Source organism: Schistocerca gregaria, chromosome 2, assembly GCF_023897955.1.
Source record: "Schistocerca gregaria isolate iqSchGreg1 chromosome 2, iqSchGreg1.2, whole genome shotgun sequence".
NCBI lineage: Eukaryota > Metazoa > Arthropoda > Insecta > Orthoptera > Acrididae > Schistocerca > Schistocerca gregaria.
Genome location: NC_064921.1, coordinates 145,446,123 through 145,467,562, shown reverse-complemented (window position 1 = coordinate 145,467,562; position 21,440 = coordinate 145,446,123). Strand labels below are relative to the sequence as shown.

Sequence of the window (21,440 nt, the reverse complement as noted above, 5' to 3'; positions counted from 1 at the left end):
TCGCAGTGTCCGGAGCAAGTATGGTGGGTCTGACACACCGGTGTCAATGTGTTCTTTTTTCCATTTCCAGGAGTGTATATCAAAGAACAACATAGAAGTATCTGTACGTAAGGTCTTCAGAATTAATTCACAGTCATCCTGACGACTGATCAGGATATATTGCGGAATCTCATTTCATTTGAATTTGAGAAAATACGCTTCGCAAAGAAAAATTATCATATTTCAAAAATACTTAATTGTCTCCTATTGCGATGTGTAAGCTTCTCTGTAAAGGTGTAAAGGCGTGGTGCCCTGCGACGTCAACCTCGCATTCGGCGGTGCAAGGTGTCGACACATGCGAAGAAAATGACATAGTTCAGAAGTTCATGTGAGTGATAAGATATGTTAATGATGTCGCATTGGCACCAAATTTCATCACAATTCTGCCCATCACCTTCTTCGACGTGTCACACGATGGCTATGTCGTCACATCCCCTCTTACCTACATTTCACCCCTTCTTTTGACGCCTTTGCTATGATGAGATCGGTGACACACAGCGTTGAAATCAAGGGGTTTTGTTATGGGTGGCCGACAAAAACACTTCATAATCTACACGAAAAACACTAGGAAGGTGACATGAAGGGCATCAATGAAACCACCCCTTCTCTTGGGACGTTGACTTCCACACATTTCATACATCGGAAACGATCTCAGTTTAATGAGCAACAGTACAATGTTCTTGACAGCTTTCCCCACTGCTGACAACCTCCGGACCGTTCAACCTTAGTCTAAGGGTATCGTGGGGCTGAAATTCAAATGGTTTAAATGGTCTGAGGTCACCATCCCCTAGACTTAGAACTACTTAAATCTAACTAACCTCAGGACATCACGGACATCCAAACGCGAAGCAGGATTCGAACCTGCGACCGTAGCAGCAGTGCGGTTCCGGACTGAAGCGCCTAGAACCACTCGGCCACAACGGCCCGCGTGGTGCCGAAACCACGTTGAAAGTGATCTGACTTTTGTGGATGTAGTGCACCCGCACTTTTTACGGTAGTATACAGGTTGGAACCAGCAGGGACCGTTCAAACCCATACGACGAAATCTCAAGGTGATCCGACGAAGCAAAGAGTGTTTACGCCTTTCCAGCACTCCCGTTTCGCGCTTTCCTGTAGCGTGGTCACTGAAGAATACGACATTGACGGTAAATGGTCCTTATAAGACTCTTCCAACACCCACAACATCTGAAACACCCTCGGCGCCAACCACACACCTTTGTTAAGCACACTATACATGTACCTGTGAGAGACATCGACGGTCACTCAACTAAGTGGTAGCTCACAGCTGCTATGGTGCCTGAGAACGGCCAACCCCCTAAAACAGCCGTTTTATTGTCCATCGCACAGGCGTCAAAAGAAGGGGTAATATGTGCGTAAGAGGGAATGTGACGACCTTTCGATCATGTGACACGCCCATGAGGGTGCTGGTGAAATTTGATGCCAATTGAGATCATTAGCTCACTTTATATGACTTCTGATAGTTTTTAAAAATATCGGGAATCCGGTACACTTGAAAAATATCATTATCGGCTCTCGATACATCGCAAAAAGTACCGATATATCGGTGTATAGACGGGAAAGGTGTCAACGTTCCGGCTTCTAGAAATATCGGCTGCACATCGGAAATTTACTGCTGGTTTTAGAGCTGTCTATTTAAGTATTAATTTAGTATTAGATATTCTGTATATCAAAAAGATAGCAATATTTCTATTCCCCCTTAGAGCAAGAATTGAAAGAAAACAATGCACTTTCACGCTTGGCGATAATCACGTTGCTAGCAATGGTAGTTGCATGTGAGTGGCACAATAAAGTGTGTCCGATGGGTCCGTCGTTCGGTTTCGTGACTTATCGCATCTGTCCGAAACACTTCATGCCGATTTCCCCATTTTTTTCATTTCTGCCAACGCCAGAGACCTAGCTGTTGTAGTGTCAAAACAGCTTGCTGAAGTTAAACGTTGCAGTTTCTATTGGTAGCGCCGAGCGCCGATTACGTCTGCATTTCCCCTCACACGTCTCCGCCCACCATAAAGACCAATCTTGTCATTCAGGTTTTTCCAGAATGAGATTTTCACTCTGCAGCTGAGTGTGCGCTGATATGAAAATTCCTGGCAGAATAAAACTGTGTGCCCGACCGAGACTCGAACTGGGACCTTTGCCTTTCGCGGGCAAAGGTCCCGAGTTCGAGTCTCGGTCGGGCACACAGTTTTAATCTGCCAGGAAGTTTCAGTCTGGTTTTTGTTCACCAGTTTCAGCAATTGTTTTTGGAGAATGCCGATATGAAGATATAGTACACTAGTTCCTTTAAGAATTGTTTTCCAACGCAACTGGTGTTCTACTTCTTCACCTCAAAAATCTTGTTATTCCATTCACCCTTTCCCCCTTCCCCCCACCACCCAACCCATCTCCCCATTTCAGTGCAAGTGGACTTCTTTTTTTGTGCCACCTATACTTGCTTTACACATTCAAAGAGGAAGATGAGACGTGATGAAAACTGAAAAGGTATTAATACTCTTCACACAGTGAAAGTAAATGTATGTTATACTATAATTTCAAAAGGACATGTTGAAATATGTACAGAAAATTGAAAAAATGTATAAAATAAAAATATCGGCACTCGGTACTGGCACCTCGATATGGATATATCGATAAATGAATGGGATACTTTTCGCAAAGATATGTCGTTGTTTAGGGAAAATGGTCGTTATATCGATGTGTCGATATTTTGTCAACGGCTCCTGCACCTTACAACCCGCATGAACGTCTGAGCTGTGGCCTTTTTTTCGCATGTGCCGACACACCGCTGTTTGAAACATCACCGAGCCCGAGTGTGACAACGCGTGCGCCATGCGTTTGCGTCATTACACAGGAACATTGTAGGCATATTTGAGCCAAATTTTAAACTTATGCTTCACAATGAGAGACAACTACGGTGTTGCGGAGAAGTGGTACTTTTTCTTCTCGCAAGGAGTTTGCATAGTTTCACTGTTATCATCAGACACACACGTCTCAAGAAATAGGAACAATATGGCGCTGTTATCAAATCACGGTACCCGTATCATACCAGATTTACAACGAATAGCAAAAGAACATTATGACCAACTGCAACTTGTTGGCCCACCTGTGGAACGCAGTTGAAAAGCGATATAAAGTGGCATGGAGGCGACAAGTACTTTTCGTAGGTTTCCGGAGGTATCTGGCTCCATATGTCTACGTACAGGTCATGTACTCCCCTTAAAACACATGCCAGTGGTTTATCGGCACATAGCTCAAGCCCGAAAGCGCGTCAGATGTGTTCCTCGAGATTCAGATCAGGCGAATCTGGTGGCCAGGGGAGCAATGTGACATCTTCGTTACGCCGTTCAAACCACTGTAGCACGGTTTCGCCCACGTAACACGGACAGTTTGTAACACTAACATAGTGCCTCACGTATTCTACAGTCATTTGTTTCTATGACTTTAAAACCAATTTTTATAATTATTTGTACATACGAGTTTTTTCGGTAATTAGTGTTTGTGAAATTGTATATGGTGCTAGAAGAACAAGAAAGAAAAAAATACGTCAAAGTCTTGTATTAAACACGCTGGCAATGTCAAGGGTATTTAACTGCACGCAGCCCAAAGAATATCTTTTAATGTAACAATAAGATCATTGACACGATCGCTCGCAGTGGTAGTAGTGGAGGCAAGGAAGAGACTTGGAAATCATCTGTGGTGAGATACGGACGTCAGGTGTTGACGTGCTAATGGCAAATGCAGATTACTCTGGAATTGGTTTTTGAAACACTGAAGTAACAAAAAAATGGGTACCGATATGTACAGATGCACCTGGAATGAGTATCGCGCACACAAGATATAAAGGGGCAGTACATTGGCGGAACTGTAATTTTACTCAGGTGATGTAAGTTAGAAGGTTTTCCACGTGATTATGGCAGCACGACGGGAATTAACAGACTCTGAAGGTGGAGCAGCAGTTGAAGCTGAACGCCTGGATCATTCCATTTCGGAAATCATTAGGGAAATCAATATTCCGAGATCCACAGTGCCAAGAGTGTGGCGATGAACCAAATTTCAGGCCTTATCTCCCACCACGGACAACGCAGTGACCGACGGCCTTCACTTAACGACCGAGAGCAGCGCCATATGCATAGAAAAAAAAATTCAGATGTGTCTGAATTCTTATGAGACTTAACTGCTAACCTCATCAGTCCCTAAGCTTACACGCTACTTAACCTAAATTATCGTAAGGACAAACACACACACCCATGCCCGAGGGAGGACTCGAACCTCGGCCGGGACCAGCCGCATATGCGCAGATTTACCAGTGCTAATAGACAAGCAACAGTGCTTAAAATAATGGCAGAAATCAATGTGAGACCATCTACAAACGTATCCGTTAGGGTAGTGCGGCGAAATCTGGCGTTAATGATCTAAGGCAGGACGACGCGAATGTCTTTACTAATACCAGGACATCGTCTGAACCGCCTCTCCTGGTCTCAAGACTATGTCGGATGGGCCCTAAACGAGTGGAAAATGGTGACCTGGTCAGTTGCGTCCCGATTTCGGTTCGTACGAGCTGATAGTAGGGCTCGAGTGTGGCACACACCTCACGCAGTCATGGACCGCAGTTGCCAACGACGCACTGTGCAAGCTGGTGGCTGACGGTGGCTCCAAATTGGTGTGGTCTGTGTTTACATGGGATGGCCTGAGTCCTCTGGTCAAACTGAACCGATCATTGACTGGATACGGCTATGTGCAGTTACTTGACATTTGCAGCAAAACAAGCATGGAATTTTCGTGGATTACAATTCACTTTGTCACAGGGCTACAAACTATTCGCGACTGGTTGAAAGGACATATTGGACAAATCGAGAAAATGATTTGGCCACCCAGATCGGCCGACATGAATCCGATCGAACATCTTTGGGACAGAGTCGAGAGGTCGGTTCATGCGCAACACCTTCGTAATTATGGGCGATTGTAGAGACAGCATGGCTCAGTATTACTGCAAATGACTTCCAGTGACTTAAAGTACATGCCACGTCGAGTTACATGCCGGGCAAAATGAGGTCCGACACGATTTTAGGAGGTATCTCATGACTTTTCACTATTGTAAGAAGATTTGGTAATTAAGAAAGATTACTGAGTGGCCCTACGCTATTCAAGCTGCTCGATAACCATGAAGAGCCTGTTGCCAATTAAGTATACGTCGCACAACGAGCAACTCGTTGTAATCAGTGACTGTTGGCTCGTTGCTAAAAGGGAGATTCATTCCAGCGAGAATAAATATCAGTAATTCAATGCCAGCATAAGTTTTGCATTGCAGTACTTCTTTACAAAGTATCGGACATCGTTAAAAGAATTTAGAGTAAATACAGATTCTTTTACTGACCATGCGATATGTAATCAGGGCTGCAGGAACGGCCACCGATCAGCAGCATCACCGTAGTTGTAACGTGCAACTAACCTCGATGATCACCGTTAAAAGAGACTGAAAAACTATTTCAGTTCCAAAGTTAGTACAAGGAATAATGATGACACTAGTGCGAAATATTTATCTTTCGAACACACATTATTCTAATTAGCACAAAGAACATACGACAGCACCCGATGCTACTCGTATAAACAGAGAAGGGCAGCAAGAAAAAATGTAAGGTGGAACCTCATCAAGCTGATAAGGTGAGGAATGAGGAGGTTCTCCGCAGAATTGGCGAGGAAAGGAATATTTGGGAAACAATGACAAGAAGGAAGTTAGGATATCTGTTGAGATATCGTGGAATAACCCCCAACAAAAAAGAGCGATACTCGGACCATAGATCCTATATATTCAACAGATACTTCAACGTTATCAGAGGACTAATCAAATTCACATGTTTTTTTTATGTATTGTTCTATTACAGAGCTCAATTTGGCAATGATGAGGGGGTGCAAGCAGAGGTGGGATTGTGGTACTGTTAACAAAGTCAAACGTTCTTCAGTGACAGTATCTACAAACCGGTCTCGCTTTGGGAGAAATGTGTTCTGCGCTAAGGTAACTATTTTGAGAAATAAATATATAGACATGAAGAATAAAGTCCTATAATTTTAATAGAGCTTGCTTTATTTCAAAAGCTTTAAGAGTTTACACATAAAAAATTCGGAGGCATTACTTCTCAGCACGCCCTCGTAACTAAGGTAATGGCGTCATATTGTGTGACAGCCGAAGAAATCCTATATACTACATTGATTGGTTAAGTACTAGCATTTCCCGTTGCTCCCGGCAAACCTAACTTATTGCTAGAAACGAGTGAATACTCTGTAATGAATAACATGACTGTACGTACATTAGGGAGGGTGTAGGTGTCTCCTCTTACCCTCCCCTCTCGTCACCCCCGTTCCCTCTACCTCTTGCGGTCGCCTGTGTTACAGAGTGTAATGCAATAAATAAAGTGGCTAACTAAAGTCTGTATTCAGAGGGAAAAGATACAATTCAGCTGACGCTTTTCGAACGTATTTCAATGTGGCGTTGCTTCTTTTTTGTGTGAAGATTCTGAAGACTCAACTTCTGACACAATGTGAAAGAGCAAGAATAAGACAGACGTTATACATCTAGATGCATCCGTCCGACAGACCTTAAGAGTAGCAATCACATAAAAATAGATGTAAGAGAAGTAGATGCCCGGCTGGGATTCACTGCAAGACTTCTTAGAAAACGGGGATCACCTTACCTTACCAGCTACAGTCAAAGCGTTTCACCAGATATTCCTTTCGTAAGCCTCGAGACCTTTACGACTGATGCTTGGCTCAGATTCATTCCAAGAATCCGTAGGAAACATAACTCAGCCACACGTACCAGGAAAGATTAATAGAGAAGATGGGAGAAGTTCACAGGAAGAGCGGCACGTGTCATGACATGTTTCGTAAACGCGATATCATTGCGGTGGTTGCAGGGAAGGCAAACCAAATACTGTATTTTTGGCAGAGCACTTAGAAGATGCCATTGTTCTACTATAGAGACAACCTACAGTACGCTTGTCCGCTCTGTGTGGGATCCGCTTCACATACAATTGACTGAGGACACCTAAAAAGTTCAAAGAAGGGAAGTTCGTTTTGAATTATCGCGAAACAGGGGAGAGGATTCCGCACATATGATACGCGAACTTGAGTGCCAATCATTCAACAAAGGCGTTTTTCGTTGAGGCGAGACCTTCTCATGGAATTTCAATCACCAACTTTCTCGTCTGAATGCGAGAACACTTTGTTGTCGCCTACCTACCTACATGCGAGAACACTTTGTTGTCGCCTACCTACATAGGAAGAAATGATCATTGTAATAACATAAGAGAAATCAGAGCTCGCAAGAAAAGATGTGTTTGTTTTTCCTGCACGCCATTCGAAAGTCTAACGTTAGAGGAATAACTTGAAGGTGGTTCCATGAACCCTCTTCCAGGCACTTACGCGTAAATTGCAGAGTAATCATGTAGATATAGATACAGGTCCTCATGAAGCACTACAGAAGCTGGAAACCCTAATTTTGCTTAAAGGCGACCGGGTTACAAAGTGCAACACGAAGTAGGGCTACTACACCATATCCACAAAGGAAAGAAGATAAAACTACCTTGAAATAATAGAAATTAATAAACAAAGCGTAGTACCGAATGACCGGACACAGCACCCTTACTCGTCACTACTAACAGCAGATACTACTCATACTCCCATCCACACCACGTTTTAACCTGTCTGCATGCTAGACACACTCAACGTACATCTGGAGTTATGGTCTAGGATGCGATTTCATATGACAGCGGCAGCACTCTAGCAGTTACCCCACGCACCATGACTGCACTTTCGTACATCAATGTGGTGTCGCTACCTGTTGTGTTCCCATTCATGAACAGCATTCCAGAGGGTGTTTACCAACAGGAAAACTCTCGCCCATATACCGCTGTTGTGACTCGACATGGCGCACAGAGTGACGACATGTTGTCTTGGCCGGCCGAAGTGGCCGAGCCGTTCTAGGCGCTACAGTATGGAAGTGCACGACCGCTACGGTCGCAGGTTCGAATCCTGCCTAGGGCTTGGGTGTGTGTGATGTTTAAGTAGTTCTAAGTTATAGGGGACTGATGATCTCAGATGTTCAGTCCCGTAGTTCTCAGAGCCATTTGAACCATTTTTACTGTCTTGGCCTGCTCTATCACTAGATCTATCTTCAATCGAGCACATGTAGGACTTCATCGGACGACAACTCCGGCGTCATCCACAAATGGCATTAACAATCTCTGTACTGACCGATCAAGTGCAACGGGCCTTGAACCCCATCCCACAAACTGACATCCGGCACCTGCGCAACACAATGCATGCACGTTTGCATGCTTGCATTTAACGTTCTGGCGGTACACCGGTTATTAATGTATCGACATTTCACATTTTCAATGGCTTATCTCGCGCTTAAATTAACCTCTGATACTGGAATGTTAATAACTCAGATGTGTTTTCTAGATAAATGTATTCAAGAAATGTTATTGCTCTACATTAAATATTTTTTCGTGTTGCGATTTTAGTTTCCGTCAGTTTCAGTCTGGAGCCGCGCGACCGCTACGGTCGCAGGTTCGAATCCTGCCTCGAGCATGGATGTGTGTGATGTCCTTAGGTTGGTTAGGTTTAAGTAGGTCTAAGTTTCAGGGGGCTGATGACCTCAGATGTTAAGTCCTATAGTGCTCAGAGCCATTTGAACCATTTGAACTGGTGCTTCCTGCTTTATTCCCGTCTGCTGAGTACTAGCTACTTTCTGAAAATAAAGTCTACCAAGTCCTTTGTTGCAGTCCCCTGCCCGGAAACCTGTTTGATGCACATCTCTACGCTAGTCTATCCTATGCAAGCCTCTTCATCTACTTATAACTACTGCACCCTGCATTCATTCACACCTGCTAACTGTTTTCATACCTTGCTCTCCCTTTCCAATTACCCTACTCCACCCGCCACCCCCTCGCCCACACACACTTCCCTCCATTACCAATTTAGCGACTCGTTGGTGCTTCTAGTTGTGCCCTATCCCTTCTTTTAGTCTAGGTGGGCCGTAAATTTCTTTTTCCCTCAATTCGCTTTTAGTGTCTCTCTTAATACTTCCTCACTAGCAAAAGCATACTCTTTTTCAGAATGCGTCGTTTATACTTCATTTTCTTCCGTGTCGCAGACTAAAACACACTGTCCTACAGACAACAGGAAAATAAGAAACTGCTCGTATAACCAACGAACTTGTTATGTCACTGTGCGTCTCCTTCGTCCGAAAAGGCCTTGAAAGTCTCAAAGGTACCGGCTGGCCGCCGTGTCATCCTCAGCCCACAGTCATCACTGGATGCGGATATGGAAGGGCATGTGGTCAAGTCACCGGTCACCCGGCCGTATGTCAGTTTATGAGACTGGAGCCGCTATTTCTCAATCAAGTAGCTCCTCAGTTTGCCTCACAATAGCTGAGTGCACACCGCTTGCCATCAGCGCTCGGTAGACCAGATGGTCCCCCATCCAAGTGCAAGACCAGCCCGACAGCGCTTAACTTCAATCATCTGACGGGAACCGATTTTACGACGGCGGCAAGGCAGTTGGCTACTGGGAATATGGTTATCGACTTATTGACCACAAACTGTGTCCTCACACCGTGACATTTTTCATCAAATTCGATCAACTCGGCGACAGTGGAGGAGCACTTTGCTACTGATGCCCTCTGCTGGAAACTTGGCATTTGACATGTGAAGAAAAAGTGACATGAGGTGTGGCAAAAATTTGTGTCCTTACAAAAAAAGTTCTATTTGTGGTAGCTTCCATATGACCTATTTGATTCACATGCTTCTGAATTACACTGCCAAAAACATATTCGTGTGTGATTTCTTGAACAGGTGCGCGGAAGAACAGTCGTTCATGCGAAGCGTGTGGAGAGGTCTGTGGTAAGCTGCTGGTACAGCACCGCTGAGGTCATCAGTTCTGAAGAATCTTTTCGCAGGCTAAGGGTACAGCTCAACTCAAGGAATAGTTGCCCTCTAATGCTACACGGCAAACGGTTTCTTAGTATTTAGAGCTTTTTTTCAATATATTCAGTGCGGAAAATTCGGTGGAAACTGACCTCATGGAAGAGTAGTTTGGTTTCTAAATAAATATTGTAACACGCGAGAGAATATTGACTCTTGAAAGGGATGCTGCAGTTGAGAAGGCTGTAGGCTATCCCCTGTTGTATTGATTCTATATATTTAGCAAGCAGTAAAGAGAAAAGTAGAATAAATTTGTAAAGTTCAAGTAACAGAAAGAAACACTATGATATTTGCCGAAGACAGTTACATTCTTGCAGACTTGGAAACGCAATTTAACGGAATAGACAGTGTCTTGGAAATAGGTTGTAATGTGAACAACTACAAATTCAAAACAAGATAAATGAAATATCATCGAATTAAACCACGCGATGCTGAGGGAATTTGATGAAGGAATTAGACAGTAAAAGTAGCAAACGAATTTTACTTTTAAGGCAGCAAAATACCTGATGATGCCCGGAGTACACACGACACAGTAGCAGGAAACGTATTTCTGAAATGAGTAATTTGTTACCATCTAATATACATTTTAATGTTGGGAAGTCTTTTCTGAAGGTATTAGTCTGGAGTGCAGCCTTGTACGGAAGTGAAGCGTGGGTCATAAGCAGTTCATAAAAGACGGGAATGGAAGCTTTTGAGTTATGATGGTACAGAGGAACACCAAAAATAGGATGGGTACGTAAACAAACTAAAGAGGAGGTACTGAATAGAATTCGGTAAAAAGAAATTTGGAGCACAACTAAAACTAAATATAGGCCCGATCTGTTGATAGACCAGAGGCAGCAAGGAGTTGCCGATTTAATAATGGAGAAAACTGAGAGAAGTAAAAATTGTAGACAGACCAATGCATGAATACAGTGAGAAAGCTCATGTGGATGTAGGTTGTAGTGGTTTTTAATAGAAGAGGTTGTGCAGGACAGACTAAAGTGAGACCTGACTGAAGACCAACAACAATATGTTCTCGTTATTTTTAATAATAAGACTGCTTAGATGCAACTCTCCACGCTAGTTTACATTGCCAAAGTTTCTTCATCGCATTATAACTATTGCAACCTGTATGCAATCGAACCTGCGTATTGTATTCAAGCCTTGGCATCACTCTGCACAGCTTGTACTCCCCCACCCCTTCAATCCTCCTCAAGCTGTACCATCCCCCCCCCCACCCCCACAGGCCTTCCTCCATTACCAAATTAACTTTTCCCTGACGCCTCAGGGTGCATTTCGTCAAACTATCGCAGTGTATGCAATACGTAACTAATTCATGAAATATTTCACGATTTACTCTGAGAAGTGCATGTTAAAAATTTCAGCATAGATGGAAATTATTAAAATTAATTTAAAATGACGTTTCTAGTTATTCGAGAGCTTTTGATCTGCAGGTAGTAGCATGTCTTCATTGTGTCACTTTCTTCCCATAGGTGACTCGTTATACATGTCACTTAGTAGTAAGAAAAGCGTAGGTTTGATTGACTCTGTATGGGGGTAATTTCTGTTGACGCACTATTGCGGCTGCAGCCGTTTTAGAAAATAGCAACGTATCTGTTTGTATTTCTGACGGTTTTATGAGCAACTAGCTGATAAACCTGGCATTGTCGAAGTATTTATTTTGCCAAATTTCGATTAGCAACAGAATCTTTTGTGTATCCTTGCAGTAGACCCGATGATCGCAGATATTTTCTATACCCTGAGCGCAGCTGCTTCGCATGTTTTCAATTCTTTTGTAAACTTCTCCATGGCAACGCCTCTCCATATCTATATAGAAGGCTACTATTTTTACCCACAACCGTTCGCGTTCGCAGTTAAAAGCTGTCAAAATCGCAACCATATGTCACTGACTTCTCTAAGTTGACTAGATTGCAGGAGTGTCGTAGTGGGAAAGAATAAAGGTACTATGACTTTATGCATGATGCGGCATTTTTTTCACAGATCTCAGTGTTTACGACATCATAGGCTCTATCTCTTGAACTATGTATCGTACAGTTATATATTTGTGGGCGCACATTCCACGGGATATGTAGATACTATCTGCAAAATGTGTTGCGAATATACACTGAAGCACCAAGGAATCTGGTGCAGGCATGCGTATTGAAATACAACGATAGTTAAACAGGCAGAAAACGGCACTGCGGTCGGGAACGCCTATATAAGACAATAAGTGTCTGGCGCAGTTGTTACATCGGTGACTGCTGCTACAATTGCAGGTTATCAAGATTCAAGTGATTTTGAACGTGTAGTTGTGGTCGGTGCACGAGCGATGGGGCACAGCATTTCCAAGGTAGCGATGAAGTGGGGATTTTTCCTTATGACCATTTCACGATTGTACCGTGAACATCAGGAACCCGGTCAAACATCAAATCTCCGACATCGCTGCGGTTGGGAAAAAAAATTCTGCAAAAACAGGACCAACGATTGAGAAGAATCGTAGAACATGACGGAAGTCAACCCTTCCGCAAACTGCTGCAGATTTCAGGACTGGGTCGACATCTGGTGTCAGCGTGCGAACCATTCAACGAAACTTCATTGATATGGGCTTTCGGAGCCGAAGGCCCGCTCGTGTACCCTTAATGACTGCACGACACAAAGCTTTACGCCTCGCCTGAACCTATCAACACCGTTATTGGACTTTTGCCCGGTCGAACGAGCGGATGGGCGTGTACGGGTATGGAGACAACCTCATGAATCCACGAAGCCTGTATGTCAGCAGGTAACTGTTGAAGCTGTTGGAGGCTCTGTAATGGTGTAGGGCGTGTGCAGCTGGAGTGATATGGGACCCCTGGTACGTAAGCATTCTGTCTAATCACCTGCGTCCATTCATATCCATTGTGCATTCCGACGGACTAGGGCAATTCCAGCAGGATAATGTAACACTCCACACGTCCAGAATTACCTACAGAGTGGCTCCAGGAGCACTCTTCTGAGTTTAAACACTTCCACTGGCCACCACACTCCCCAGACGTGAACATTATTGAGCATATCTGAGATGCCTTGCAAAGTGCTGTTCAGAAGAGTTCTCCATCCCCTCGTACTCTTACAGATTTATGGACAGGCGTACAGGATTCATGGCGTCAATTCCCTCCAACTCTACATCACACATTAGTCGAGTCCATGCCACGTCATGTTGCGGCACTCCTGCGTCCTCGCAGGGGCCCTACACGATATTATTCAAATGTACCAGTGTATTTGGCTCTTCAATGTAGTTAGTAGCAAAGAGGTAATAAATGTAAACGGTAGGTACAACGCTGTAGTTTTTCGTGCCTCTCAATCTTTATGACGCCATATCTCCTGAACTCTGTGTGGCTCTATGATATAATTTTGTAGGTGCATTTAACGCCATATGTGGATACTGTACGCGAAATGTATTGCAAATAGGGTTAACAGAACAGAAGTAATACTTTTAAACGTCATGTACGATGCGGCAACTTATCACGTATCTTATTGTTTATGACGCAATATCTCCTAAACTATGATAGATAGGTAGGTCTTACCGCCACAGCGATTAATGTCGGACACTAAGGGATATGCGTACCAAATTTGATTGACATCGGTCCTGTGGTTTACGAGGAGATGTGGAATATGCGTATCCACATACATAGATACATTTTTGTAGCATTTATGGATTTACAGCAGAAACGAAACGAGTACCAGTTCATAACTACTAAATGGACATGACATTAATCAAACGTCGGACAACGCTCGTGGGTCGTATTAAACAGTTTACAGCACAGATCAAATATGATTCTTTTCATATTTCATTAAAGACAGGTTTCTGAGGCACATTCGCTCCTGGTATTAAGGCCGGATACCTGTGTTTCCAACATTTCATGCTACCTAGCACACCTCACGAAGAAACTCGAAAACTGCGTCCGCCTTGTACCCCTCCAATGCCTGCCAGCCTCTCAGAGGAGCACGACAAAAGCACTTTTCTCAGGAACAATAGCTGCATGCAAGTCTGCTTCTGATGGCTTCGCTGTCAGCAGACCTCTAATGAGCGGAAAAAAAGGGAAAGGAGAAAGAAAGAAACCTTTGAAATTCTACGAGAGCATACAGGCTGGAATTCATCCTCAACAAAGAACTGCCTTTACTTATAGAAAATAAATGATAGTGATAGCGTAAAAAGTATTATTTCACAGACAGAGAAAAAAAGAAGATAATACCAACACTCAAAATTCTTATTATAGTATTCATGCTGCTACAAACTGCATCATATTGCTGGATGTAAATACACATGGAATATTTCGGTATCAGTCCAGCAATAATCAAGAACGGATATTTGCTTTTGAGGTAATTTTCGCATGTTCCACAAACTAAATTCAAAAGTCGATACAAAATACTGTTTGCTCTGAAGTTAAAAAAAAATTAAACAGATTACGCTGAATCCAACACTGAACTTTAAAGGCCTCGCGAATGTGTATATTTTTGCCCGTCGCATGAACTATAATACACAAGCATAATAAACAAGTCCTCCGATTAAAAACCCAGCACCACGCCCTTGTTCTTGAAGTGGTTTACTGATTGAAAGTACAATATGGTGACTATTAATCGTAACAGAGCGGTACAAAATGCTGATATACAACGAAATTTGGAACAAACTAACGTTTCATTTGAAAGAAAAAAATATTGCTCCGAAGCCATAATTTATACTCTCACATTTCCAAAAGTAAATATACTCTACACATCATTTTGGGAGACAGATAACGCTTCGTGGCTGATAAATCTGCAAAAGTTGTTCTGCTTGTTTTACAATAGAATTACAATTTCGATGTATATTTCATTTTTGCAAATTAACCTTGTCTCAGCAAAACTGAGACCATGAAACGGTGACCTGTGGTGACCTGGTGGTATTAGGTATACCGTTCACTTGTATTAAGGCAGCAGTCACACAGTTGTTTGGCCAGGCAAAGACCCGTCGAGGTCAGGTGTCTAGCAGTACGCAAATAAATTGACTTTAAATTTTTACAGGCCTAATAACGAGCTATAGTGTAGCAGCTCTTCACGGTTTCATGGAAAAAAAATTTAGGTCGTAAAAAGTGAAAACTTGCTTTGCAACTGATGTTTCGCAGTGTAATGCCTTTTTTCGTTGTACAGTAGTCTCAACTGTTTTGCTCAAACAACAAATGAAATAAATGGTAAATGATTAATGCCTTAATTTCACTAATCAGTTTTCTGTATTCATGGCCTTAGTAATTGACACTTCTCTGTATTTAAGGCGCAGACTAGTAATTCCTATATGTATTATTCGAATATTTATATTTACTATTTATATTCCATTTCCCCGACATGAATAAAGTATAGTTCTCGGAACTGACAAAAAGGTTAAGGTTTCGTAATATTTCGTTCGCAAACAATCGTATTTTTAAGGTCTTAGGTACAGACGTGAAAGTGCCTTCACGGAATTGTGTTTCATAAATAGTAATTCAAATAACAATGTCTGTTATGAATAATCGCAATGCCTATCTCTGGCGCCAATGTTCCGACCTCTTCAGATACAAAAATCACGGTTTTTGTTAAAAACAATGTCGTTTAGCCACCAAAGAAAGACAAGCGCTCTCATGAAGATATGTATCAGCTTTTCTCCGAATGTAGATAAATCGTACATGGTGTTTTGGTAGATGACGTTCTGTAGTCTTAAGTAATCTACTTCCACTTAATTACAAATTTACGTACGTGAGAAATTTCGGTTTCGTTGAACTGCCATCTCCATATCCGATGTCAATAGCATTGGTCGAAAAGTTATACACCATTTTGTTAATTCGTTTAACATTATAACGTGTCATAGTATAATAAATTATTTGCAAAATTTCAATGAGTCTTTTCCATGCACTATATCTTTTGTGTGTGCAACATGGTTGTAAATATAACATGAATACATGTGTTAACTGGCACGATGCTTGCTGAGTGATGAAGGACTCGCAGTAACTAGTCAAAATCACGTTTACGATGTTTTAAATTGTTGAGAAGCTCCTCTTTCAGTCTTATTGTCAACGTCAGCATGGTTACAGGCTTCGTACAAGAACGAAGTCATCTTGACTACCTCTCTGCTCACATGTTACCCGTATCTGAATATAACCATCTGTGGACGCTGCATAGACAACTCTGTTTTTCAGATAAACACGTTTTGCAATAGTTCAAAATGTAAGAAAAACGGAAACATATGAGTAAACAAATATAAAAATTATAATCTTCTGGGCTTTCAGCGTAGCAAATGTCTTCAAACGACATAATGCACTTTTGTAATCAGTTATGATGCTATGAATATTATTTTTATTTGAACTATATGCCTATTTCAGCTGTACAGCCTTCATCAGGCTACGTGTAATAAAACATCGTATGAACTTTGGTACTTTCTTTGTGTTGCATGTAAATTGTTTAGGAATAACTTGATTCTACATACGTCTTCCAGTCCTGACTTACATACAGCATCGCTATTTCAGTTACTGTCTACTGATTAAATTTTACGTCGTTGTAGCAGTAATAATTTGGTTTCTATTATATTCGTACTTTTCCTTTAGTAATGGTCGGAAATAAAACCTTGTCTTTAGCTACCGAGCGAGGTGGGGCAGTGGTTAGCAAACTGGACTCGAATTCGGAAGGGCGACGGTTCAAACCCGCGTCCATCCATCCTGATTTAGCTGTTTCGCGATTTCCCCAAATCGCTTCAGGCAAATGCCGGGATGGTTCCTCTGAAAGGACGCGGCCGATTTCCTTCCCCACCATTCCCTAATCGGAGCTTGTGCTCCGTCTCTAACGAGATCGTTGTCAACGGGACGTTGAAACACTAGTCACCTCATCCATTTGCTCCTACTCCTTAGCTGACATTTATTGTCAGCAGTTCTGACTAGAATAACAACGAAAGGATATGATCAGTAAACAAATATACAGCAACAGAAAAAAAACGAAAACGCTGATCATCTGTCACACCTGCTGCCCTATGCCTGAATTAAAGACTAAGACTTATTTCTGACCACTGCTAAAAGAAAAGTCAGAACATATTACAAAACTGATGATAACTGCTACAACGACACAAAATATAAAGACAGGAACAGGAGCAACGAAACCGTATGGAAATCAGGACTGGAAAACGTATGTAAAATCATACTATTCATATGTAATAACATGTAATACAACAAATGTACCAATGTTTATATTCTTTCTATTGCACATAACCTTACGACGGATGTATAGCCGAAATTGGCCTATAGTTCAAGTAAAAATAATATTATAGCAGCGTAACTGATTATAAAATATATTATGTCCTTAAAATTAAAACAATGAGAAATAATTTCAACTAATGTTCTCTGTAGTTCTTGGGAAAACAGCACATCGACTGACAGTGCTGGTGCACGGTGAAACGTTTTTAGGTCAAAACAGACAAATCAGTGTTTTGCTTAAAATGGATCCAGTCACCATAAATACAAGAAAGAAAACACGCAGAAAACATAGCATTGACATGAGTGTTGGGATAAGACGTGAATATGCATCGGCCAATGATCGATTTGAAAATAGCCCAAACTGTTCGAGGTATGAGGTAGTTCTACAAAGCTGAACAGTGATTGGTCGTTATCAGTTCGTAATTAGTATCATATTAATAGCCAATTGCAGAGAAAATCTTGGCATTAGTTTCTACATTTGAAAAAGCTAGTTTCGAGCGCGTTTCTTGTGCAATGAGTTTGATAGGTAAGTTAGCGGGTGGAATCGTGATGCCTGCATTTTTGGACGGACGTGTTGACGCTGGACGAGGACCACTGCCTACTCACCGTGCGGCAGCCTGAGGGCGGCGAGCACAGCGGCGGCGGCCAGGAGCGTCGCGGCGCCGGCTACCGGTGACGCAGACGTCGACGGCGCGGCGGCCGGCATGGCTGCCCTAGTGCGCTGCGCTGCGGGCCGACGGCCGGCAGTGTGAGCCGCTGACGCGGACGCCGGAGGCCGGAGGCGCCGACGCCGCGACGCCAGCGCCGCCACGCGGCCGCCGCCTCACTCACGCGACGTCCCTGCTCGAGCGCGGCCTCTGAGGGTGGCGGCTCCTCCACTTCCCAGCGGCCCCAGGTGCTCAACATGTGGGAGAAAAATGGTTTGCAGGTAATGATTTTCACTTGTTTTGGTAACACTGCCGCACCCAGTGACCGCGGTCCTTGTCGAGATGGGGTGGCTTGCGTGTCTCAACGATACAGGCAGCCGTACAACAGGTGCATTCACAATGAAGAAGTGTCTGTACGGGCACCAGGCTAACCCAAGGGGCATAAAGAGGGACAGCAGCCTTAAAGTACACTACTGGTAATTAAAATTGCTACACCAAGAAGACATGCGGATGATAAAAGGGGATTCATTGGACAAATATATTATACTAGAAAATACATGTGATTATATTTTCACGCAATTTGAGTGCATAGATTCTGATAAATCAGTACCCAGAACAACCAACTCTGCCCTTGATACTCCTGGGCATTGGGTCAAACAGATCTTGGATGGCGTGTACAGGTACAGCTGCCCATGCAGTTTCAACACGATACCATAGTTCAACAAGAGTAATGATTGGCGTATTGTGACGAGCCAGAGGCTCGTCCACCATTGACCAGCCGTTTTCAGTGGGTGAGAGATCTGAAGAATGTGCTCGCCAGGGCAGCAGTCGAACATTTCCTGTATCCAGAAATGCCCGAATAGGACCTGCAATATGCGGTCGTGCATTATCCTGTTGAAATGTAGGGCTTCGCAAGGATCGAATGAACTGTAGAGCCACGGGTCGTAACATATGTGAAATAAAACGTCCACTGTCAAACTTCCGTCAATGCTAACAAGAGGTGACCGAGACGTCATACCATCCCGCCGGGTGATACGCCAGTATAGCGATGACGAATACACGTTTCCAATGTGCGCTCACCGCGCACCGCGACGTCGCCAAACACGGATGCGACCATAATGATGCTGTAAACGAAACCTGGATTCATCCGAAAAAATAACGTTTGCCATTCGTACACCAGGTTCGTCGTTGAGTACACCATCGGAGGCGTTCCTGTCTGTGATACAGCGTCAAGGGTAACCGCAGCCATGGTCTCGAGGTGATAGACAATGCTGCTGCAAACGCCGTCGAACTGTTCGTGTAGATGGTTGTTGTCTTGCGAACGTCCCCATCTGTTGACTCAGGGATCGAGACGTGGCTGCACGATCCGATTGGATCTCGACCAACGCGAGCACCAATGTCGCGATACGATAAACCACAATCGCGATAGGCTACAATCCGACCTTTATCAAAGTCGGAAACGTGATAGTACGCATTCCTCCTCCTTACACGAGGCATCACAACAACGTTTCACCAGCCAACGTCGGGCAACTGCCGTTTGTGTACGAGAAATCGTCTGGATACTTTCCTCATGTCAGCATGTTGTGTGTGTCGCCACCTGCGCCAACCTTGTGTGAATGCTCTGAAAAGCTAATCATTTGCATATCACAGCATCTTCTTCTTGTCGGTTAAATTTCGCGGCTGCAGCACGTCATCTTCGTGGTGTAGCAATTTTAGTCGCCAGTAGTGTAGTTACATGGGCAACGGTCTGGACAACTGGCTGATCTGGCCTCGTGACATCGGTCAACGTGGTCTTGCTATGCTGGTACTGCCAAGGGTTGAAAATAAGGGAAGGGTACAGCTCATTTTTTTAAGAGGTAAAATATTTTTGAGATAAGCTAATCTCCAATTCAGAGGAAATAATCGGGGCGATATCGTCATCGGGAAAGACAAAAACTAGCATCCCATGGATCAGAGAGTAGAATATTGGACACATCACAAAGGAATTATCTGAATGGGACTGAAATTGGCAGCTGTGATGTACATATAGTTGTTCGATGACCTTCTAAGAAATATTGTGCCTCAGTCAGACCAGCCTAAGGTGGTTGGAGGGCCCTGCCCTTAATGCTACAGACGTTCTCAATTCAGGAGGGATCTGGTGGCCTTGTTGTGTAAGGTATGGGTTGGCACGCACGAAGACAAGAAGCAGAAACTCTTGTCGTTTGCGAGCGGACATTAACTCGCATAAATATAAGTTCAGTATGGCTTGCCATGAAGGGCAACAAAGCACTGCGTAGAATATCGTCGACGTACTGCTGTGCTCTAAGGATGCTGCGGCCGTGCAATGAAATGATATGGCACTTCTGGTTGTCGGGCTGCATGGCGGACGAGAGACAGTTTGGTATCCCACCGCTGCCTCGGACGTCTCCAAACACATCGTCGTTGGTTATCAGGTCTGTTCAAAGTGGAACTCGGCACTGAACCCAATTCTACCCCAGTTCAAAATGGTTCAAATAACTCTGGGCACTATGGGACTTAACATCTGAGGTCATCAGTCCCCTAGAATGTAGAACTACTTAAACTTAACTAAACTAAGGACATCACACATAGCCATGCCCGAGGCAAGATTCGAACCTGCGACTGTAGCAGTCGCGCGGTTCCGGACTGAAGCGCCTAGAACCGCCCGGCCACCGCGGCCGGTTTTATGCAACGAGATTCCAGGCTGAATGTGCCAGACACGGCTGAGAATAAGATTTTACAGAGGTCAATGGTAGTAACTGAAAGGGGCGCCGTGAGCTCAGCCCCCTTTCTGTGAGCCTCCTGTTAATGGTCCTTCTTGTCACTGAAGCACCAACTGCACTTCGGATTGATGACAATGACGAATCTGGCGCTCTGAGTGCTTCTTTAACGACTGCTTGGTCCTCACAACCTGTCGTCTCTCTAGTTCGAACGATTCCTTCTTGATGCTGTTCAAAAATGGTTCAAATGGTTCAAATGGTTCTGAGAACTATGGGACTTAACATCTGAGGTCATCAGTCCCCTAGAATGTAGAACTACTTAAACCTAACTAACCTAAGGACAACACAGACATCCATGCCCAAGGCAGGATTCGAACCTGCGACCGTAGCGCTCCCGCGGCAGCTCCTAGGACCGCTCGGCCACTGCGGCCGCCCTCTTGATGCTGTGTTCGGCCATGGTTCACCCATTCATTGCAACATGGTCACATAGTGATTCGCCGATTACTGCAACCGGCTTCTTCGAGCTCAACTACACATTCTCTCTCAAATGTTAACATCTGCATATGTTATTCAGACACCTATGTGCGAGGCAAAGTTATTTCCAAAGAGTTTATGCCCTGCTATCCGCAAGTTTGCTATCCTGGCCAGCTGAGCTCTGAAATGGCTCTGTAGCGTCACACATTCATTCATCAGCCGCAAAAGTTTACAATTTTCATTTTCCGTCAGTACCTGTATGAATATCAGTCTGTGACCAAATTGCTTAACTCCTTCACATCGCATAGTTCTGCGTTTCAGATCTTATAATTAAGTTACATACCAGGAATTAGTTAAGTG

At 43.6% G+C, this 21,440-nt stretch overlaps 1 protein-coding gene across 1 annotated transcript in view; it reads right to left on the bottom strand.

The window, feature by feature from the left end:
- The window catches only part of LOC126336560 (uncharacterized), a 255,077-nt gene extending 237,071 nt beyond the window's left edge, over positions 1–18,006 (bottom strand). The window contains exon 1 of the mRNA XM_050000409.1: positions 17,849–18,006. Coding sequence (XP_049856366.1) covers positions 17,849–17,948 — 100 coding nt within the window. The 5' untranslated portion in view covers positions 17,949–18,006. The remainder of the gene's footprint in view (positions 1–17,848) is intronic.
- Positions 18,007–21,440: the final 3,434 nt, after the last annotated feature.